The sequence below is a fragment of the Pseudophryne corroboree genome, chromosome 9 (genome assembly GCF_028390025.1).
Source record: "Pseudophryne corroboree isolate aPseCor3 chromosome 9, aPseCor3.hap2, whole genome shotgun sequence".
Classification (NCBI taxonomy): Eukaryota; Metazoa; Chordata; class Amphibia; order Anura; family Myobatrachidae; genus Pseudophryne; species Pseudophryne corroboree.
The window spans coordinates 341738440-341760499 of record NC_086452.1 but is presented as its reverse complement, the minus strand read 5'-3'; the positions used below and the strand labels follow the sequence as shown (position 1 = coordinate 341760499).

The following is a 22060-nucleotide window of genomic DNA, read 5'->3' as shown; positions in this document are numbered from 1 at the left end:
CAGACACATGTGCGGGAGGAAAACCATTTGCCAAAAGCGAAAACATTGGCAATATGTCTACCTCTGAATCAGGCCCTAATTGTCTACATTTCTGAAAATACATAACACAGAAGCAAGTGCCCTACCACAACCATGGGGCATTATCATCTGTGCCATTTGGGTGCCTCCAGTTTGAAGGTAGCATCTTATTTCTAGTCTAGGTTAGTGAAGATTACTTTAGTCTGTCCAGAATTAGGTCAGATGCATTTTACTGCGACTAATCAACCAAGAGGGGGTACTGTGAGCATTGGAGGCAACTTTTTTACTTTTAGCCCACAGTTGCCCACATTCTTGGAATTTCCAGGCGACTCATGAATTCGAAGAATGACTCCCAAGGGAATGGCAGTCGACCATCTACCATGGTCAATGGTTTTACCATCAATGGCAAAGATCCAATATTTTGGCGCCATCGATGACAAAGTGTACACAATGTTTTTTTTCCTCCAAATAGCGGCACTTAGTCCTGCTCTAAAGCAACCTGCATAGTCCCACCGCCTTCACTGTTTGTCTCAACGAGTCCAGCCTCCTGGTCAGTAAGAGATGCTGCACTGATGGCCAACAATGGTGGAAACCATCAATGTTTACCTGTCATCATTGTAAACCACTGATGACCATCAATGGACATACCTAGTCTATGGACCCCAGGGATAGCGAATAAGTCTCCCGCATCCTGACATTTTCTGGGTACAGTGAGAGGGGAAGGGGGGCCTGATGACTTGATTTTATATGAATCTCATTATTGCAGCCCCAGCGATGTATTTATGAATATCACTGCAAAACATTGCATGGGATGGATTCGCGATGAGGTGATTATCATACCACCCCCCCAAACCTGTTTACCTGGTATGTTATTTTTTCTAAATGTTATTGGGAGTCTCCAAAACACAACTTAGTTAATTAGCAAACACCATTCTTCCTTACTCATCACAACTGCTTACACTATGCAACTAGGTTTGTACTCACCATCTTTCCAAACATCACTACATTTACCATTGCTATTCAGCAAATTACACCTGCAGTAAGAGCTGAGGTGCACTAGTGGTAGTTAATGTTTTTATTATGAGGACACAAACAACATGCAATATACAGATTAAATGTGATAATATTTTTAAAATATAAGGAATACTTTACCCCAGTTTGATGGCGAAGAAGAAGTCTGAGAGATAAGGCCTGTTAAAATCAATATTAAAAATATAAAAAGCCTTAATAATGTAAGAATTGTTGGATAAAATATTTGTCTACATAAATCCATGTCTATATTTTCTGCATCTGAAGACATTTGTAACAGCTAATGTATGGTATTCATTCATCAAATCATTAATAAAGTTCTATTGTTTCATTAAGCAGCCAAAATGTGGGAAAGATGGACCTGAGATTAGTGCTAAAATTGTTCAGCTTCTACTGTGGCCAAGAACATGGCTTGGTGACATCTAAGGAGGAAGTGAGGGCGAATTCTGGCTTGAGAAGTAAATGATAGCACAGAACATCGTTTCTGAACCAACCCCAATACATGTTTATAAACCAAGGTACTGTATTATGGGATTGTATGCCAATGTAGTTACTCCACCAGCAGAGTCTTATGGTGCCCATACACTTATGAGATTATCGGTACTAGCCTTCGATTTCGACATCTGTGAGAGAAATCGAAGGATTGTACGCACATTTTAGTACCTTGAGACGCGATGTGCGGGCACGCTGGTCGAATATATCGCATCTCAAGATATTATGTGCTGCACTTAATATTTCTCGCATCGCAGTGCGATCGCATGTGGTTTTAAGCCCACATGAGATATATCGCACTGCGATGTGCGATGGGCACCCGCCGGGAGAGGGCAGAGTCCGCTCCCACACGGCGGTGACGTGTCCATCACGTGATTACCACTCTATCGCATGATCGCATGGTAATCACTTTGGCAGTTCAGGTGCGATTTCATCGCACCTGAACTACCGGTGCGATGCCCCCCGATGTCGCATCGTGGGGCATCGCACAAGTGTATGGCCAGCATTATGGTGACCATCCACTACTCAGACTTGTCTGAACTGCAGATCGCATCAGATTTCTCTTGAACCTCCCGGGAGTGCCACGGGAATCGGTTCGGACCCTGGCTTTAATTTTCACTACATTCACTTCAGCTATATCTGATGCGATCTATCATGTGCCACATCGCATCAGATATATCTGATGCACACATGCTACATGTGATTGATCTGGTGTTGCTGCCACGTCCTGTGGTGGGTGGGAGTGGCCAGGGAGATGCCAGTGAAGTGATGCTTCAGATAAATCTGATCAGATACATCTGAAGTAAAAAAAAACACTCCGATGTGCACCTAATTTCTTCAGATTCAGATAAATAGTTGGGGCAGCCACAAAGATCTGTACTTCAGACATATCTGACACGGGACTGCGCATCGGATCGGAAGAGCCATCCGATGTGACACTTTTCTTCAGATTTTTCGGTCAGATGCGTCGAAATCTGAAGAAAAGTGCCCAAATCGGACTAGTGGATGGGGGCCTTTAGCACTGTATATTTTTTCTCTTGTACACTGTTATGGTGTTTTGCATTGCTGGATAAACAAGGAACAGCAGAGAATTTCACAGATACATTGGTGGTGTTAAATTTATTGTTTGGGCTCATGACAGTAGCCAGGGCCATACTGCCCACCTGTCAAATTCCAGATGGGCTAATGGGTTGGTGGGCCGGACTGATCACACAGATACGGGAATGCCCCACTCCTCCGCCCAAAGTGCCCATTTCTAAGAAATATGGGGGTATGCCACGAGTCTACCCTCCCCTGAATGTTACACGTTCTGCAATCACTACAAACAATAAAATAAATTAAAATTCAATAATATATTATAAACAAGAATATTGTTATTAGTCATAAAGTTTAAATAAGTAAAACCTTACTCTGTTGTGCTCTGGGAGGTACATTCACAGAATACCCTTGTCCTTGTCCTGTAAACACCAGTAAAAAAAAATATTACAAAATGATCATCTAAAAAAGGAGTTTTTATTCAACAATGTGCCCAGGGGTGTAACATGGGAGGAGTCAGAGGAGTATGTACTCCGTGAGCCGCAGGAGACAGGGGACACCGACAGGAAATACTGCCTAAGATTTTATATTCTACCCAGTTCCTGGCAGTAGAACAGTGCTAGAGTAGGCTAGAGGAGGAAAACCACTTGCAATTGGCTCAACAGCTACTGACTCTTCCAATAATTGAGGTCAGTGTCATTCAATGCTGTGTACTTCTAGTTATGCTGGGTACACACTGGCCGATATATCTGCAGATTAATGGATCTGCAGTTATATCTAAAGCCGGATCAGACAGTGTGTTGTACATACACACTGACCAATCTGTCGTGACTGACAGCATGAACTGGGTGGGCAGTTACATGCACCCGCCCAGTTCAGCCATCAATCACTGACAGCTGCTGCAGCATGTGTACGGGCGGTCGGCTGACTGCCCGTTAACACACAATGATGCCCCAATATATATGTAGATATGTTGGTCATCGTGTGTGCTGCAGGGCCAATGTAATATGTCTGTGAATGACGTCATTTACAGACATATCGTTGGTACACACTGGCCGATTTGCTGGGAAGATCGGCATCCGCCCATACCGTGAAGCTGCACAAAGGAGCCATACAGTGACCACCTGTGGACTCGGGTAAGACAATAACCCCTCTGCTTGTAAACACCCCTGTTGCCAAGGGACATCCCCCCCCATAATTGCCATAGTGGCATAAGCAGGAATGCAGTTTACCTGAATAGCACCCTTCCTGGTATAGACTTTAACCACAACAGCAGTCTGTGGACAGAATACTTAGTGCTTTTGTTTTATGTGCTACTGAGATCCCAGCCGAGACTAGCCAGCAGGATTCCCTGTCACACTGGACAAATCACCATGAATACAGTGCTTAATCCATAGCTTGGGAGGATCAATTAAAGGCAACAGCGCCACCGTATGTCAAAGAGTAACACTGCAGGCTTGAATGTTCCCAATTATCTCCATTCCTTGAAATAGTTATAACACCTGTGTTGCTACTACATTTTCACATTAGACCAAAGGAGACTATTCGTCACTTGATATTTATTGACCTGCCATTTATTGTCCAGGTGGGATGTAAACAGGGCGGAACACCACAAAGCTCAGCAATTTCTTGGTAAGCCACAAACTCGCACCCTCTTGGGACCACACTCCCCTATTCAATCCTACTGCCATTTAAGGAAACTAGTGGCAACATTCCAATTGGTGGGTGGTTTAACGTACTGTGTATTTAATGTTTTACCGCATTTATTGGTGTATTGTAATAGTTATTAAGAGTCCTAGAGTCAGGATTGTGTAGTCTGTACTCATTCCCTCTTCATTGTGTATTTGGTGATTACACTACGTCAGGTGTACCAAATTACCAAGTGGATAATACTGTGACAGTGTATCTGAAATACAAAACTACAGTTTACATAGTGCAAACTATTACCAAATAAAGCGCTGCATACCAGAAATCATTTTGTGCTTTTTAATGACACATTGATCAATTAAAACATATATATATATACCATACACACATAGACACACATATAGACCCGGCCGGTATTAAAATTATCCTGATATTAAAATTTATGCAGATATCATACCCTCTAAGACATGACCTAACAATGATGCATCACTGGTATGTTTAGTCAATTAATGACATATATGCTTAAGCTGGGGGGCCCCCTGATATCCAGTATTCAGTCACAGTTCTGTCCGTATAAACCAATGGAATGCTGAATGTGTTAATGTCCAAATAACAAGTTAATTGGTTAGTATAGCCAGCAATGTCCGTAACTTAGATTAGGTCAAATAACGATTAGTAGGTTACTGCAGTCCTGCAAAATCAACATGGACCTACAACCATATGATAAACAGCCCTCTGAATGAGGTTCTCATATTGCATCCTGGGCACTGGTTACTAGGTGGGCTTTGTTTGTCAGGGGTTCTCACCGACCAGCTGATTGTCTGCTGTAACAAAGTCTCTGCTGCCGACTCCTCCCTTGTATCACGCCTCACCTCAGACCCGTTTAGATGGATGTGTCCCAGATATGAATATGACCAGGTCCGTGTGCTTGGACCTCTCTCTCTCAACGCGTTTCTCCGCCTAAAAACTCAGCGGCTTCCTCAGGAGAAATAGTATATTATACCTGCTCCAATTACCTGTTTAAATAACACATAGATCGTCCATTTCCGGGCGCCATTCAATCGCGCACGCGCACCTTTTGCGTGTCACGTGCGTTCCAGGATTCAAGGGACAGCTGACTTCCGATCGTCTTGCGCATGCGTATTGGCTGCGTCTCACGTGCGGTTCAGATCTTAATATCCCCTCTTCCATATTCTTATCAGTCGAGGTGATATAAACATATCTTAGCTGCATCTCACATGTGGTTTGAATTCTGTTCCACTCCAGTCTGCATTTTAACATATCTGTTCTTAGATGTAACCACCTCTCCTATATATATCTGCATTATTACCCAATCACTACGGCCTCCCGAAAATTACCTAAATGTCATACTTATTATAGATACATGATTTAATCATAACTTAACATAAGGAGTGATTGCCTCGGATCACTCCCAATAATCATATCAATTCATATAAATTCTATAATAAAAAGATCTTGCATAGAGAATCCTATGCTACTATAGTGCATAATGTCCCAAACATCAATAAGCCACATCATTTCATTATATCCATAATAAAAAACTATATTTAAAAATCTCAATGTCCCGAGAATATTTCTTTATATGATTTTTCTAACAGGCAAAAGGTAATTCTAATCTGTTATAAAGTGCCCTTTTCATATTCATAGCATCAATTTAATCAATATAATAGTACAAGAGTATACGAAAAAAGAACAAAAACCCACTTAGATATATACGCAATAAGATGGTGTTAGCGGTACATACAGATTATGTTGGTAACTATATAACCATAGATATGATACAGGGGCTAGTTCGTAATTTGAAATAAGAGTTTTTCATAGTAAAAGCTAACATTGGTCTAGTAGATGTTATTGAGTTCAACTGTGTCATTCAAACCATCCGGTACCATTGTCCCCAGACGGAATATCCAATAGGCCTCTCTCTTACAGAGAAGCCCATATCGATCCCCGCCTCTAGCTGTTTTGTGAACCTGCTCTATTCCAAACATCTGGATGTTCTTTATATTCCCCAGTTCACATTTACTAATATGGTTATAAAGGCTCTGTCTTCTTGTCCCATTAGTAATATTCCTTTTATGCTCCATCAGTCTGTCATGTAACATTCTGGTTGTCCGGCCAATATATTGCTTTCCACAACCACAGATAAGCAAATAAATTATAAATAAGGATTTACAATTAATAAATTCCTTTATGGGGAAAGACTCCCCCGTAGTTCTAGAAGCAAACAATTCAACTTTACGGCTAGTAAATACACATGTCTGACATTTCATGTTTCCACATCTGTGAAACCCAGCTGGTTTCACTGGTAACCAACTGTGGTTCACATTCTCTCGTAAGGTGGCACTTTTCATATGACTGGGCGCCAATTTCAATTTCAGATTGTTAGATTTTCTGAAAATCACTCTATTGCTGTACCCATTCCCCCTATTCAGAATTTCATCCATCTGTAATAGTTGATTATTCTTCTTAATGATGGTTTTTATCTCGGTAGCATGAGAATTATATTTCGTAATAAAGTGTGCTATATTACTTGGATCACCCTCCCCAACAACACTTTCATTAACTTTATTCTTCTTCTTGCCTTGTAATAGGTATCCTCTATCTATGCGGCATACTTCCTCATATGCTTTATTGACCACCCTGGGGGGGTACCCCTGTTCTATGAATGAACCCCTCAGTTTCTCTGCCTGTATTATGAACATTTCTTCAGTGGAACTATTTCTTTTCAATCTAATAAATTGGCCCTTAGGCACATTATCTCGCCATTTTTGTAAATGACTGCTACCATAGTTCAAAAAACGACCTTGATCCACATCCTTAAAGAATGTACATGTATTCAGCTTATCCTCCGTGGCCTCCAGTGCGATATCCAAATAAGAAATATTGGTTAAACTATAATTATAAGTAAACTTAAGACCAAAGTGATTGTTATTTAGACCCCTCAAAAAATCAAGTAATGTGACCTCATCTCCACCCCAAATAAAGAACAAATCATCAATAAAACGGCAATAAAGGACGAGATCCGCGCCGAGCCCGCCCCCCCACACATGATCCTCTTCAAAGCGGCCCATGTACAGGTTTGCAAAGCTCGGCGCGAACCTCATCCCCATCGCCGTACCCTTTAACTGAATATAATAATTTTTATCAAACACAAAATAATTGTGGTGCAATATAAATTCAATTGAACATAATATAAATTCACATAATTCTTCCGATATTGACTGATCTGTAAGTAAATAGTGTCTAACTGCTATGACCCCTAAATCCTGTGGTATGTTTGAATATAGGGCCTCTACGTCACAAGTGACCATATAATAACCCTTCTTCCACCGTGTGTTGTGTATTAAATTAAGAAAATGTGTAGTATCTTTAATAAAAGATTTTAATTGTCGTGTATGTTCTTGTAAAAATGAATCTACATAGTGTGAAAGGTTATTGGTGAGTGAATTGACGCCCGAAATAATCGGGCGCCCCGGAGGTGAAACTAAAGTTTCACATAGTGGTCTGTTGCCTTATTCCTTGAAACTGCTAGTTATGTAAATGAATTGTGGTGAACTGACATGCCTTTGAGTTCCTCAGTAATCCTAGGGTGCTCCTAGACCTAGAGAGTGTTCATCATCAAAGGTTCCAAAACGGACTCTTCTGCCTCTCAAAGAAATCGCTGAGAACTGTCCATTCACACATGAATTCCCAGTTAGTACCAACCTCCATTACTACCTTAACCGGGAAGTCACACATAGATTTACACATGCGCAAAAGGCATATTTGTATGTCCAACTGTAAATGAGGCCTATGATGCATCCAACCTAATGCTCCGGAATTTAGAAAATATTCAGTATCAAATACACAAGTAATGTGTCTGTGAATATCTGTGTAAACGCCTGTACATAAAATCGGCGTAAACAATGAGTTCATATGTCATCACTTCTGGGTTCATTAAGTAAATGAGTATATGTTAAGGAATGCACACCCTACTGTAAATGAATACAGATATTAGAACTCACCTTGGAATTCTGAGACCTGTATAAAAGCACTTGGCACACAGCCTTATGTTACTAAGGAGCAAATTTAGTAACTTTGTGAAATTTAATTTCTTATTACCACATGTTGCATCAGAAATAAATTATTTTAGTTTGGAATGTATGAAATGCCATGACACGGTCTCTGATAAGAGTGAAGAGCAAGCAGTAAAGTGATAAATGATGCTATCACTCTACTTCCTGGCCATCGGCCACACATGTGTGATCACAGGAGAGATCTGCAGGATTCATCTCTGAAAACGTTTGCAGTACTGCAGCCAATAGCCTACATTGGGCTAAAGATAGTCTAAGTTACCGAATCCAAGTTCTGGAAAGTAAAGCTTTTCAGAGTTTGGTAAATTGTACATTACCATGGTTTCCATTAACAGCTTTGGGGGCTGTTTTTGTAAATGATATCAGAGGAACTGCAGCACATATTAGAGATATCCAGTGGAGTCACTAGTGGGGTGTGGGCCACACCGGGTGACAGCAAAATGACAGAAGCTGAGAGCGGGTGCTGCACTATAATGTCACAGTGCAACGCCTGGCTCACACCCATCTGCATGGTGTAATGAATAACATAATACGTCAGACCACATGCCAGTTTCCAATAAGCTACTGTCCATTTCCTGAGTTCTTGAGCAAACTGGAGGCATTTCACCAGATTTGCAGTTGCATGAGGTGCATGTTAGAACTGTGGTGGAAGACATCACAGCATGTCCACTCTGGGCACCAGTGTTCCAAGCTACATCTCTGCATCAACTTGGTCAGAGGCAATAGGTAGGAAGAGGGAGCCCTGCTTGTTTCATCTGTTTCTATTGCCACCTAAAGGTATTTCTCTTACGTCCTAGAGGATGCTGGGGACTCCGTAAGGACCATGGGGGGTATAGACGGGCTCCGCAGGAGACATGGGCACTCTAAAGACTTTAGATGGGTGTGCACTGGCTCCTCCCTCTATGCCCCTCCTCCTGACCTCAGTTAGATCCTGTGCCCAGAGGAGACTGGATGCACTGCAGGGGAGCTCTACTGAGTTTCTCTGAAAATACTTTTGTTAGGTTTTTTATTTTCAGGGAGCACTGCTGGCAACAGGCTCCCTGCATCGTGGGACTGAGGGGAGAGAAGCAGACCTACTTAAATGATAGGCTCTGCTTCTTAGGCTACTGGACACCATTAGCTCCAGAGGGTCGGAACGCAGGTCTCACCCTCGCCGTTCGTCCTGGAGCCGCGCCGCCGTCCGCCTCACAGAGCCGGAAGATAGAAGCTGGGTGAGTATGAGAAGAAAGAAGACTTCAAAGGCGGCAGAAGACTTCAGATCTTCTATGAGGTAACCCATTGCTCCCACATTAACACACACACTGGCGGCACTGTATGGGTGCAGGGCGCAGGGGGGCGCCCTGGGCAGCAATTATTAAACCTCTAGGGACACTGGCATAGTTATATACTGCGGAGGGAGTATATTACAAAAAACCCCGCCAGTATAAAGATTTGAGCGGGATCGAAGCCCGCCGGTGAGGGGGCGGAGCTTGATTCCTCAGCACTAACCAGCGCCATTTTCTCCACAGCACGCTGCAGAGAAGCTGGCTCCCCGGACTCTCCCCTGCTGAACACAAATACAGAGGGCAAAAAAGAGGGGGGGGGGGGCACATTTATTTGGCGCAGTGAGTATATTTTTATAAAAGCTCTGTACTGACTGGGATTTTATTCCAGTGTCCAGTGGCGCTGGGTGTGTGCTGGCATACTCTCTCTCTGTCTCTCCAAAGGGCCTTATTGGGGGACGGTCTCCATATATATATATATATATATATCCCTGAGTGTGTGGGGGTGTCGGTACGCGGAAGGCTCATCTAAGGAGGAGGTGGAGCAGATGATTGTGGTGTCTCCGTCGGCGACGCCGACACCTGATTGGCTGGATATGTGGAATGTTTTAAATGCAAATGTGTCTTTATTACATAAGAGAATGGACAATGCAGAGTCCAGAGAAAAGACAGGGAGTAAATCCATGGATTTGGCTGTAGCACAGGGCCCTCCAGGGTCTCAGAAATGTCCCCTGTCCCAAGTAGCAGACACTGATACCGACACGAATTCTGACTCCAGTGTCGACTACGATGATGCGAGGTTACACCCAAGGGTGGCCAAAAGTATTCATTATATGATTATTGCAATAAAAGATGTTTTGCATATCACAGATGACCCCTCTGTCCCTGACACGAGGGTATGTATGTTTATGGAAAAGAAACCTGAGGTATCCTTTCCCCCATCTCATGAGCTGAACGCGTTATTTGAAAAGGCTTGGGAAACTCCAGACAAGAAACTGCAGATTCCCAAGAGAATTCTTATGGCGTATCCTTTCCCGGCACAGGACAGGTTACGGTGGGAATCCTCGCCCAGGTAGGACAAGGCTTTAACGCGCTTGTCCAAAAAGGTGGCGCTACCGTCTCCAGACACGGCAGCCCTCAAGGATCCTGCTGATCGCAGACAGGAAACTACCTTAAAATCAATTTATGCACATACGGGTGCCTTGCTCAGACCGGCAATAGCGTCGGCTTGGGTTTGTAGCGCAGTAGCAGCTTGGGCAGATAACTTTTCATCTGACATTGATAGCATTTTATAGACCTTGGGTCACATTAAAGACGCAGCCTTATATATGAGAGACGCTGCGAGAGATGTTGGGCTGTTAGGTTCAAGAGCCAACGCCATGGCAATTTCTGCTAGGCAAGCCCTGTGGACCCGCCAATGGACGGGTGATGCCGACTCAAGGAGACATATGGAAGTTTTGCCTTACAAGGGTGAGGTTTTATTTGGGGAAGGTCTTGTGGACCTGGTTTCCACAGCTACCGCGGGTAAATCTACTTTTTTACCTTATGTTCCCCCACAGCAAAAGAAAGAAAACACCACAATATCAGATGCAGTCCTTTCGGTCGCATAATTTCAGAAGAGGTCGGGGCTCTTCCTTCCTCGCCAGAGGTAAAGGTAGAGGGAAAATAATGCCTGCAACGGCTAGTTCCCAGGAGCAGAAGTCCTCCCCGGCTCCTACTAAATCCACCGCATGATGCTGGGGCTCCACCGGGGGAGTCCGCACCGGTGGGGGCACGTCTTCGACTCTTCAGCCGCGTCTGGGTTCAGTCAGACGTGGATCCTTGGGCGATGGAAATTGTATCCCAAGGCTACAAGCTGGAATTCGAAGAGGTGCCTCCTCGCCGATTTTTCAAATCGGCTTTACCAGCTTCTCCCCAGAGAGGGAGATAGTTTTAGCTGCAATTCAAAAACTGTGTCATCAACAAGTGATTATCAAGGTTCCCCTAGGTCAATAGGGGAAGGGGTACTATTCAACCCTGTTTGTGGTCCCGAAACCGGATGGCTCGGTCAGCCTCATTCTAAATCTAAAATCCTTAAACCTGTACTTGAAAAAGTTCAAATTCAAGATGGAATCGCTCCGGGCAGTTATCTCCAGCCTGGAAGGGGGGGATTTTATGGTGTCACTAGACATAAAGGATGCATACCTTCATGTCCCCATATATCCCCCTCATCAGGCGTACCTGAGATTCGCTGTACAGGACTGTCATTACCAGTTTCAGACGTTGCCGTTTGGGCTTTCCACGGCCCTGAAGATTTTCACCAAGGTAATGGTGGAGATGATGGTGCTCCTGCGCAGGCAGGGAGTCACAATTATCCCGTATTTGGACGATCTCCTGATAAAAGCGAGATCGAGAGATCAATTGCAGAAAAGCGTGTCGCTCTCCCTGAGAGTGCTGCAGCAGCATGGCTGGATTCTAAATCTACCAAAGTCACAGTTGGTTCCAACGACTCGGCTATCTTTCTTAGGCATGATTCTGGACACGGAACTAAAGAGGGTTTTTCTCCCGATGGAAAAAGCCCAGGAACTCCAGAACATGGTCAGAGACCTGTTAAAACCGAAAAGAGTGTCAGTCCATCAATGCACTCGAGTACTGGGAAAAATGGTGGCGACCTACGAGGCCATCCCCTTCGGCAGGATCCATGCGAGGACGTTTCAGTGGGACCTTCTTGACAAGTGGTCGGGGTTCCATCTACAAATACATCTGAAAATAAGCCTGTACCCCAGGGCCAGGGTGTCTCTCCTGTGGTGGCTGCAGAGCGCTCACCTTCTCGAGGGTCGCAGGTTCGGCATTCAAGACTGGGTTCTGGTGACCACGGACGCGAGCCTCCGAGGATGGGGAGCAGTCACACAAGGAAGAAATTTTCATTGACTATGGTCAAGCCAGGAGGCTTGTCTACACATCAACGTACTGGAGTTGAGGGCCATATACAACGGACTACGACAAGCGGAGAATCTTCTTCGCGACCTACCGGTTCTGATTCAATCAGACAACGTCACAGCTGTGGCTCATGTAAACCGCCAAGGCGGTACAAGGAGCTGAGTGGCAATGGCGGAAGCAACCAGGATTCTTAGCTGGGCGGAAAATAGCGTAAGCGCTCTGTCAGCAGTCTTCATTCCGGGAGTGAACAACTGGGAAGCAGACTTCCTCAGCAGACACGATCTCCATCCAGGAGAGTGGGGACTTCATTGGGAAGTTTTTGCAGAGATAACAAGTCAGTGGGGACTTCCACAAATAGACATGATGGTGTCACGCCTCAACAAGAAGCTTCGGAGGTATTGTGCCAGGTCAAGGGACCCTTAGGCAGTGGCGGTGGACGACCTGGTGACACCATGAGTGTTTCAGTCGGTCTACGTGTTCCCTCCTCTTCCGCTTATCTCAAAAATACTGAGAATCATAAGACGAGAAAGAGTGCAGACAATACTCACTGTTCCAGATTGGCCTCGAAGGGTCTGGTATTCAGATCTTCAGGAAATGCTCACAGAAGATCCGTGGCCTCTTCCTCTCACGGAAGACCTGTTGCAGCAGGGGCCCTGCGTGTTCCAAGACTTACCGCAGTTACGTTTGACGGCATGGCGGTTGAACACCAAATCCTAGCGGGGAAAGTTATTCCGGAGGAAGTCATCCCTACTCTGATTAAGGCTAGGAAGGAGGTGACGGCGAAACATTATCACCGCATCTGGAGGAAGTATGTATCTTTGTGTGAAGCCAAGAATGCTCCTACTGAAGATTTCCATCTGGGCCATTTTCTCCACTTTCTACAGACAGGAGTGGATATGGGCCTAAAGTTAGGCTCCATTAAGGTACAGATTTCGGCCCTATCAATTTTCTTTCAGAAGGAATTGGCTCTCTTCCAGAAGTCCAGACTTTTGTAAAGGGAGTGCTGCATATCCAGCCTCCTTTTGTGCCCCCAGTGGCACCATGGGACCTGAACGTGGTGTTACAGTTCCTAAAGTCTCACTGGTTTGAGCCTCTTCAAACAGTTGAATTAAAATTTCTCACTTGGAAGGTGGTCATGTTGTTGGCCTTGGCATCTGCAAGGCGGGTGTCCGAATTGGCGGCTTTGTCTCACAAGAGCCCCTATCTGATTTTCCATGTGGATAGAGCAGAATTGAGGACTCGTCCTCAATTTTTGCATAAGGTGGTTTCATCTTTTCATATGAACCAACCTATTGTGGTGCCTGTGGCTACGGGTGACTTGGAGGATTCCAAGTCCCTTGATGTAGTCAGGGCCCTAAAAATTTATGTAGCCAGGACAGCTCGGGTTAGGAAAACAGAGGCACTGTTTGTCCTGTATGCAGCCAACAAGGTTTGTGCTCCTGCTTCTAAGCAGACTATTGCCCGCTGGATCTGTAACACGATTCAGCAGGCTCATTCTACGGCTGGATTGCCGTTACCAAATTCGGTAAAGGCCCATTCCACTAAGAAGGTGGGCTCTTCTTAAGCGGCTGCCCGAGGCGTATCGGCATTACAGCTCTGCCGAGCGGCGACTTGGTCGGGTTCAAACACTTTTGCTAAATTCTACAAGTTTGATACCATCCGCACTCTCCCGTCCGGTCTGGAGCTTTGGTATAATCCCCATGGTCCTTACGGAGTCCCCAGCATCCTCTAGGACGTAAGAGAAAATAAGATTTTAAACCTACCGGTAAATCTTTTTCTCCTAGTCCGTAGAGGATGCTGGGCGCCCGTCCCTGTGCGCACTAAATTCTGCAAGACTTGTATATAGTTATTGCTTACATAAGGGTTATGTTACAGTTTTGATCAGTCTCTGGCTGATGCTGTTTTGTTTCATACTGTTAACTGGTTCGTATGTTCCAAGTTGTACGGTGTGGATGGTGTGGGCTGGTATGTATCTTGCCCTTAGATTACCAAAAATCCTTTCCTCGTACTGTCCGTCTCCTCTTGGCACAGTTCTCTAACTGAGGTCTGGAGGAGGGGCATAGAGGGAGGAGCCAGTGCACACCCATCTAAAGTCTTTAGAGTGCCCATGTCTCCTGCAGAGCCCGTCTATACCCCCCATCGTCCTTACGGAGTCCCCAGCATCCTCTACGGACTAGGAGAAAAAGATTTACCGGTAGGTTTAAAATCTTATTTTTTCAAACTCAGAGATTAAGTCAAAACCAATAATACAGTAAGGATATACTGTGTCTACAGGCAATAGGTTGGTCAAAAAAACGAGAGTTATGGTAGACTTACCTTTGTTAACTCTCTTGCTTCGAAGTTCATAGGGTCCACAGGGAACATCGGGATTGTAGGTGGTTGATGAGAGTCCGGGCACCAAACAGTTAAAGCTTTCATCGTATCCCAGAATGATCGGCTACTCTCCCCTATAACTCCGCCTCCATGCTCAGGCATTCAGTTTGTTAACCAGCTCAAAGCAGGAAAAGAAAAAGGAGAGAAGAAAGATGTTAGGCCATAAGAAGACATTCTCACAGACAGGAGAAAGGAACCAGAGGCCAATAGCATAAAAACCAAGAGAGACCAGGTGTCCGGGTGGGCGTCCTGTGGACCCTATTAACTTCAAAGAAAGAGTTAACAAAGTCTACCACAACTCTCGTTTTCTTCTTCAGGGTTCATAGGGGTTCCACAGGGAACATTGGGGATATCCTAAAGCAGTATTTCAAGGGAGGGGATGCGCCTGAGAGGATAAAAGAATCATCCTGGGAGGAGAATGTATCAAAGGCATAAAACCTAAGAAACATGTGGACAATTGTTCGGCAGATGCACCAAGGTCTAACAGACCGAGTAGAATGGGCAAAACTTTAAGCTGGTACAGAAAGGTCAGCTTGAATTTAAGCTTGTGCAATGACCATTCTAATCCATCTGGCCAACGTCTGCTTATTAGCAGGCCAACCACGCTTGTGAAATCCAAAATAGCATGAACAGAGTATCAGACCATCTGATGGAGCTAGTACGGTCTATATAATCACGTAGAGCACGAACCTCATCCAAAGAATGTTCTTTTGTTGATAAGTCCGATGAGACAAAGGCTTGAACTACAATTTCTTGATTACGGTGGAATTTAAAAATCACTTTAGGGAGGTAACCAGGCCTAATTCGGAGAACCGCACCATCTTGATGAAAAATCAGGAAGAGGGGCAGACAGGAGAGGGCTCCTAAGTCCAACACCCTCCTGGCCGATGCAATAGCAAGCAAAAACAGCACTTTCGTTGTCAGCCATTTGAGATTGGCTATCTCCAAAGGTTTAAAGGGGGGCTCTAGAAGAGTGTCCAGCACAACAGACAGATCCCATGGAGCTACTGGAGGGACATAATGAGGTTATATGCAGATGACACCCTGAAGGAATGTATGTACATCAGCAAGTGAAGCAATTCAGTGTTGGAATCAGACAATGCAGAAATGTGCACTGTGAGAGAGGGAAGTCATAAGCCTAAATCCAAACCTTGTTGAAAAAAAAGCAGGTATTCTTGAGAGTTTAAAGATAGTTGCATCATAATGATTGGTAGTACACCATGGCCCTCATTCCGAGTTGTTCGCTCGTTGCCGAGTTTCGCTATATTGCGATTAGTCGCTTACTGCGCATGCGCAAGGTTCGCAGAGCGCATGCGCTTAGTTATTTTACTCAAAAGTTAGGTATTTTACTCACGGCATAATGAGGATTTTTCATCGTTCTGGTGATCGGAGTGTGATTGACAGGAAGTGGGTGTTTCTGGGTGGAAACTGGCCGTTTTATGGGAGTGTGCGAAAAAACGCTGGCGTTTCTGGGAAAAACGCGGGAGTGTCTGAAGAAACGGGGGAGTGTCTGGGCGAACGCTGGGTGTGTTTGTGACGTCAAACCAGGAACGAAACTGACTGAACTGATCGCAATGGCTGAGTAAGTCTGGAGCTACTCAGAAACTGCTAAGAATTTTCTATTCGCAAATATGCTAATCTTTCGTTCGCAATTCTGCTATGCTAAGATACACTACCAGAGGGCGGCGGCTTAGCGTGTGCAATGCTGCTAAAAGCAGCTAGCGAGCGAACAACTCGGAATGAGGGCCCATGTAAAGTAAGCATGCCATACTCTATAATATATACGTGCTAAGACAGGTTTACATGCCATAAGCATAGTTTGAATTACAGCACTTGAAAATGCTTTTGTCCTTAGGATTGATAATTCAAGAGCCACGCCATCAAAGACAGACAGGCTAGATCTGGATGGAGACATGGGCCTTGAGATAGAAGATCCCGTCGTTGAGGAAGTTGAAAGGGTTGCCCTATTGTGAGGCTCTGGAAATTGGAGAACCAATGCCATCTGGGCCATGTTGGGGCTTCCAGAATGAGGTTTCCTCCTTCGTATTTGAACTTCCGAATGGCCCAAGGTAGAAGGGATACCGGAGGGAAGATGTATGGTAGTCGAGAGGTCCATTGGACTGACATGTCGTCTACCAATGCTGCCTGAGGATCCCTGGACTGGGATCCGAATACCGGAACTTTGCAGTTGGGGCATGAGGCCACGAGATCCACGTTTGGTAGACCCCATCTCTCCACTAGGAGTTGGAAGACCCCTGGATGAAGAGCCCATTCTCCAGCGTGAACATTCTGACGACTGAGGAAATCTGTCTCCCAGTTGAGTATGCCTGGAATGAACACCGCTGATATGGCCGAAAGATGACATTCGGCCCACCGGAGACTCTGGGTCACTTCTTGCATCTCCATTTTGCTGCGAGTGCTGTTTTGATGCTTGATATATGCCACTGTTGTTGCACTGTCTGACTGAACCTGAACAGGTCTGCCCTGAAGAACAGTGCGGCCTAGAGTCAACGCATTGTACACTGCTCTCAATTTCAACACATTAATTGGTAAGTGAAACTCTGCCAGGCTCCATTGCCCCTGAAACGAGTGTTGTTCGGATACAGCTACCCAGCCGCAAAGGCTGGCATCCGTTGTGAGCAGCACCCAGTTGGGGATCCAGAAGAGTCGTCTCCTGTCCAGCTGCTGGTCGTGGAGCCACCAAGTCAGTGAAAATCGAACCTCCGGAGTCAGAGTTATAATTTGTGAGTTGATGCAATGATGCTGACCGTTTCACTTGGCAAGAATCAGCTGCTGATGGGGGCATGAGTGAAACTGTGCAAATTTGACCATGTCGAATGTGGACACCATCAGACCGAGAACTTGCTTTGCCGAATGAACGGACACTCGAGGACGGTGAAGAAACTAGCAAATTTTGTTCCTCACTTTCAAGATCTTGTCTGGTGACAGGAAAAGTAATTTACTTTGAGAGTCCACAAGTGCTCCCAGGTGTAACATCTGCTGAGACGGTGTAAAGGAGGACTTTTTCCAATTTATCAGCCATCCGTGACATCGCAAGAAGTGTACAGCAAGTTGTAGATGACGGAGAACCTTGTGTGAGTTCGCAAGAATCAGCTGGTCATCCAGGTACGAGAATTCTGATTCCCTGATGACGAAAGTGTGCTGCCAGGTTCCATGGCCAAAACTATGAATCGCAGGGTTTCCATGCGAAACTTGGAAACTTCCACAAACCTGTTTAAATATTTGAGGTTGAGAATCAGCCGGTGGGATCCATTGGGCTTTGGCACCAGGAATAGAGTCGAATAGTAACCTCTTCCCCATTGAGACTGAGGAACTGGTACTATCAACCCAGAGCGCAGAAGCGAGTTGACCACGTTTTTTTAGTATCTGAGCCTTTTCCTGATCTGATGGAAGGCCTGTGGTGAAATACTGTTGAGGGGGCGACCCTTGAACGAGACGGCGTACCTGTGAGAGACAACTTCCTGAACCCAAGCGTCTGAAGTGGTCGTGATGCAAAACTGCTCAAAGTGCAGAAGATGGCCTCCCACCCTGAGGTCCCCCAGGGGGATGTCTGCCCCGTCTGGTTGCAGGCTTGTCAGGCTTTGCTGCATGTCGACGTCCAGCTCAAGATTACTTGGACTTGGGTTTAGAGGTCTTTGTAGCATGTATTTGCCTATGAAACACCTGTCTTTTTGCTTTCCCTTGTGCAAGAAAGGTATGTAAAGTGGAACTTTTGACCTGCTGAGTAGGAGACGGGGGCAAAAAGGCTGGTTTGGCAGCCACCAATGATGCTCCAATCCTATTCAGCTCTTCGCCAAAGAGAATATCACCCGTAAATGGTAGAATTTCCAATATTTTCTTGGAATCTAAATCCACTTTCCATGATTGTAGCCAAATATTACAGCATGCCAGCACAGAAGTTGCAGACGCCTTTGCTGCTAGAACTCCAGCCTCTGATAATGCTTTCCCAATGTAAGAAGTTGCCTTCTTTACAAGTGTCAGGTACATTCTGCATTCATCAGACATATCTGAAGGCAGTTCCAAGTGCCTGTAACCAGTGCCGTAACTAGGCATTTTAGCGCTGTGTGCAAGAAACGACATTGTCGCACCCCCATGCAGGTGCGCAAAAATATATAGGGGCGTGGCTTCATGGGGAAGGGGCGTGGCCACAAAATAATAGCAATTCATACTGCGGTGCACAGTAGTCTCTATTATTCAAATTACGTTGCACAGTAGCGCCACTACACCAGGTAGAGCCCTTTTTATACATTACAGCAGACAGCATCCCCCTTTTTACACATTACAGCAGACAGTCCCCCTTTTTACACATTACGGCAGACAGCGTCCCCTTTTTACACATTACGGCAGACAGCGTCCCCTTTTTTACACATTACGGCAGACAGCGTCCTCCTTTTTTAGACATTACAGCAGACAGCGTCCCCTTTTTTAACATTACAGCAGACAGCGTCCCCTTTTTACACATTACAGCAGACAGCGTCCCCGTTTTTACACATTACGGCAGACGGTGTCCCCTTTTTACACATTACAGCAGACAGCGTCCCCGTTTTTACACATTACGGCAGACAGTGCCCCCCTTTATATACATTGCAGCAGCCAGCGTCCCCCTTTTTACACATTGCGGCAGCCAGTCCCACTTTTTAAACACTGCGGCAGCCAGGCCCCCTTTTTACATATTACGCAGACGGTGTCCCCCTTTTTACACATTGCGGCAGCCAGGCCTCCTTTTTACATATTACGGCAGATGGTGTACCCCTTTTACACATTGCGGCAGCCAGTCCCCCTTTTTACACATTACGGCAGCCAGCCCCCCTTTTTACACATTGCGGCAACCAGGCCCTTTTTTTACACATTACAGCAGCCAGTCCCCCTTTTTACACATTGCGGCAGCCAGGCCCCCTTTTCACATATTACGGCAGACGGTGTACCCCTTTATACACATTGCGGCAGCCAGTCCCCCTTTTTACACATTATGGCAGACGGTGTCCCCCTGAGAGACAGGGAGAAAGAGAGAGAGAGAGAGACATACTTACCATCTCCCCGCTGACAGGCTCCTCGTGCTGGCAGCTCCCTCGGTGCAGGCATCGGACAAGGAGGAGGAGGGAGGGGGACTGGAGCCGCAGTAGCGCTATTTCATTGGTAGTAAGCGCCGCTGCAGCAGTCCCCTCTCCTTTCGTATTGGCTGCCCGGCGCTGCTGTGGATGCTGGGATGGAGGAACCGCATCCCAGCATCCACAGCAGCGCCGGGCAGCCAATACAGAAGGAGAGGGGACAGCAGCAGCGGCGCTTACTACCAATGAAATAGCGCTGCTGCGGCTCCAGTCCCCCTCCTCCTTCTCCGCTGCCTGGCGCTGCTCTCTCCTCAACAGCGCGGCGGCGGCGCACGGCGCACACAGCAGAGGCAGCATGTAATGAGTCAATTTGACTCATTACATGCCGCTGGCCGTGCGCCCTCAGGGCAACTGCGCTGTGTGCCAGGCCCACTTGGCACACACTTAGTTACGGCCCTGCCTGTAACCATGCTTCCATAGCCTTTGCTGTATATGAACTTGCTACTGTAGGTCTACGAATAACCCCCGTGAGGGAATAAATAGATTTCAGTCAATTTTCTATTTGTCTAACCGTCGGTTCCTTCAGTGAGGAGACAGTTGTTACAGGCAAAGTGAACGTCACCACCAGACATGTGACATGAGAATCCACTTTTCCCACTTTGCACACACTGCTGCTGGGAGAGGATAGCCAGTTAATGCACGGTTAGACAAAGGGAAATTTTTACCAGGACTGTTCAAGGGTTCCTGTCTAATTTCCATTAAATGATCAGAATGAGAGATTTCTGATTTAATTATATTTTGCTTTTTAAACACATCAGTTTTCTTAGCAACAGGAGTTGGTTCCTTTTCAGAAAGTTGAAGAATCTGTTTAATAGCCTCAACTAGGACAGGCACATATACTAGAATAGCAGCTTCCACCTCTACTGCACAGGAGTCTGTGACAGAAAGAGCTGTATCCTAACCCTCTTACTCAGATGACATTTCAGAATCTGATAAGGCCATGAGAGGAAAAAGTAACCTGTCTAGAGGAACCAGTGGCATGTTTATGCCCATTTAGGGCTTTTCGTCTAGTCAGAGTTTGCGTTTTGCTGTTGAACCTGAGTAGACAGGATATATCCATCCAAGGTGGATTCACTATTGGTACTATATTGGGTGGTAGCGACATAGGGGGGTCCATGGTGGGTGTAAGTCGGTCCACCAGAATACCTAATAGTATAGAGAAAGCCGCCCAAGGAGGCTCCTGAGTAGGAGCAGGAGGTGTGGACTGACTAGGAGGTGTATAACAGTTAACACAGAGACCATCCTGTATAACATCCTCCGCAGATAAGCCTGCCAGGCAAACTGTATATGAGAGCAACACACGGGATTCTGTTTGTTTACGTCCCTTTTTGTTAGACATGTTAGTAAAACAATATGGGTGCCCTTACACTCTGAAATAATATGATATAGTCAGATTGTAGTATGTGACTGAACACAGACAAGTATGTGTTGTGAGAAATAGCCCTGAAAGCACCTGTGTACATGGTATAAAAATAACAGAGATAGGAATACATGATATAGCTGAAAGGAAAGTCAGACAGCAGAACTAGCACACAGTCACATACAATGCAGATAAATATATATCACTGAATGAACACTTGAATCAGCTGCTCAGCTTGTTTTGAAGCAGGTAGGATATAAGTGATTATAAAAACCTGACGCTCTGCAGACTTTTTTCAGGGAGACTGAGCCCAGCGTTACTGGAGACCAGCTTGCTGCCTGCTCTGAGGGAAGGAGGAAGAGTGAGGAAGCTCAAGGGGGGGAATTCTGCAGTAGACTGGCATCCAGAGCTGGAGGAGGGGCTACAGGTCAAGTGCCGCCGCCTCTATGCTGGTCTTCCACCCCAGGTAGTAAAAGGGCCTTAATAAATAGGTGTTTTACCACCTAAACCTGTGCCCATAAATGCCCTGGTGATCTAGTGGAGTCCCACGCAGTCCCAGGGTACCAGCAGAAAGTGGTGCTAGTCGCAGTGTGTGGTCCCCTGCCGCAAGTTCCCGTCTGAGGCTCGCCAAGCGGAAGTTTCAGCACTAGTGGGGGGTGATGGAGCTGCAGTGATGAAAGCCCAGAGAAAAAAGTCCTGCCA

At 45.6% G+C, this 22060-nt stretch overlaps 1 protein-coding gene across 3 annotated transcripts in view; it reads right to left on the bottom strand.

The window, feature by feature from the left end:
• The window catches only part of LOC134958186 (inter-alpha-trypsin inhibitor heavy chain H3-like), a 449083-nt gene that overhangs the window by 65430 nt on the left and 361593 nt on the right, over positions 1 to 22060 (bottom strand). For all 3 annotated transcript variants that reach the window (XM_063940615.1, XM_063940617.1, XM_063940616.1), the window contains exons 15-16: positions 2949 to 2996; positions 1171 to 1209 (exon numbers count right to left, since the gene is read on the bottom strand). In XM_063940615.1, the coding sequence (XP_063796685.1) occupies positions 1171 to 1209; positions 2949 to 2996 (87 nt within the window). The remainder of the gene's footprint in view (positions 1 to 1170; positions 1210 to 2948; positions 2997 to 22060) is intronic.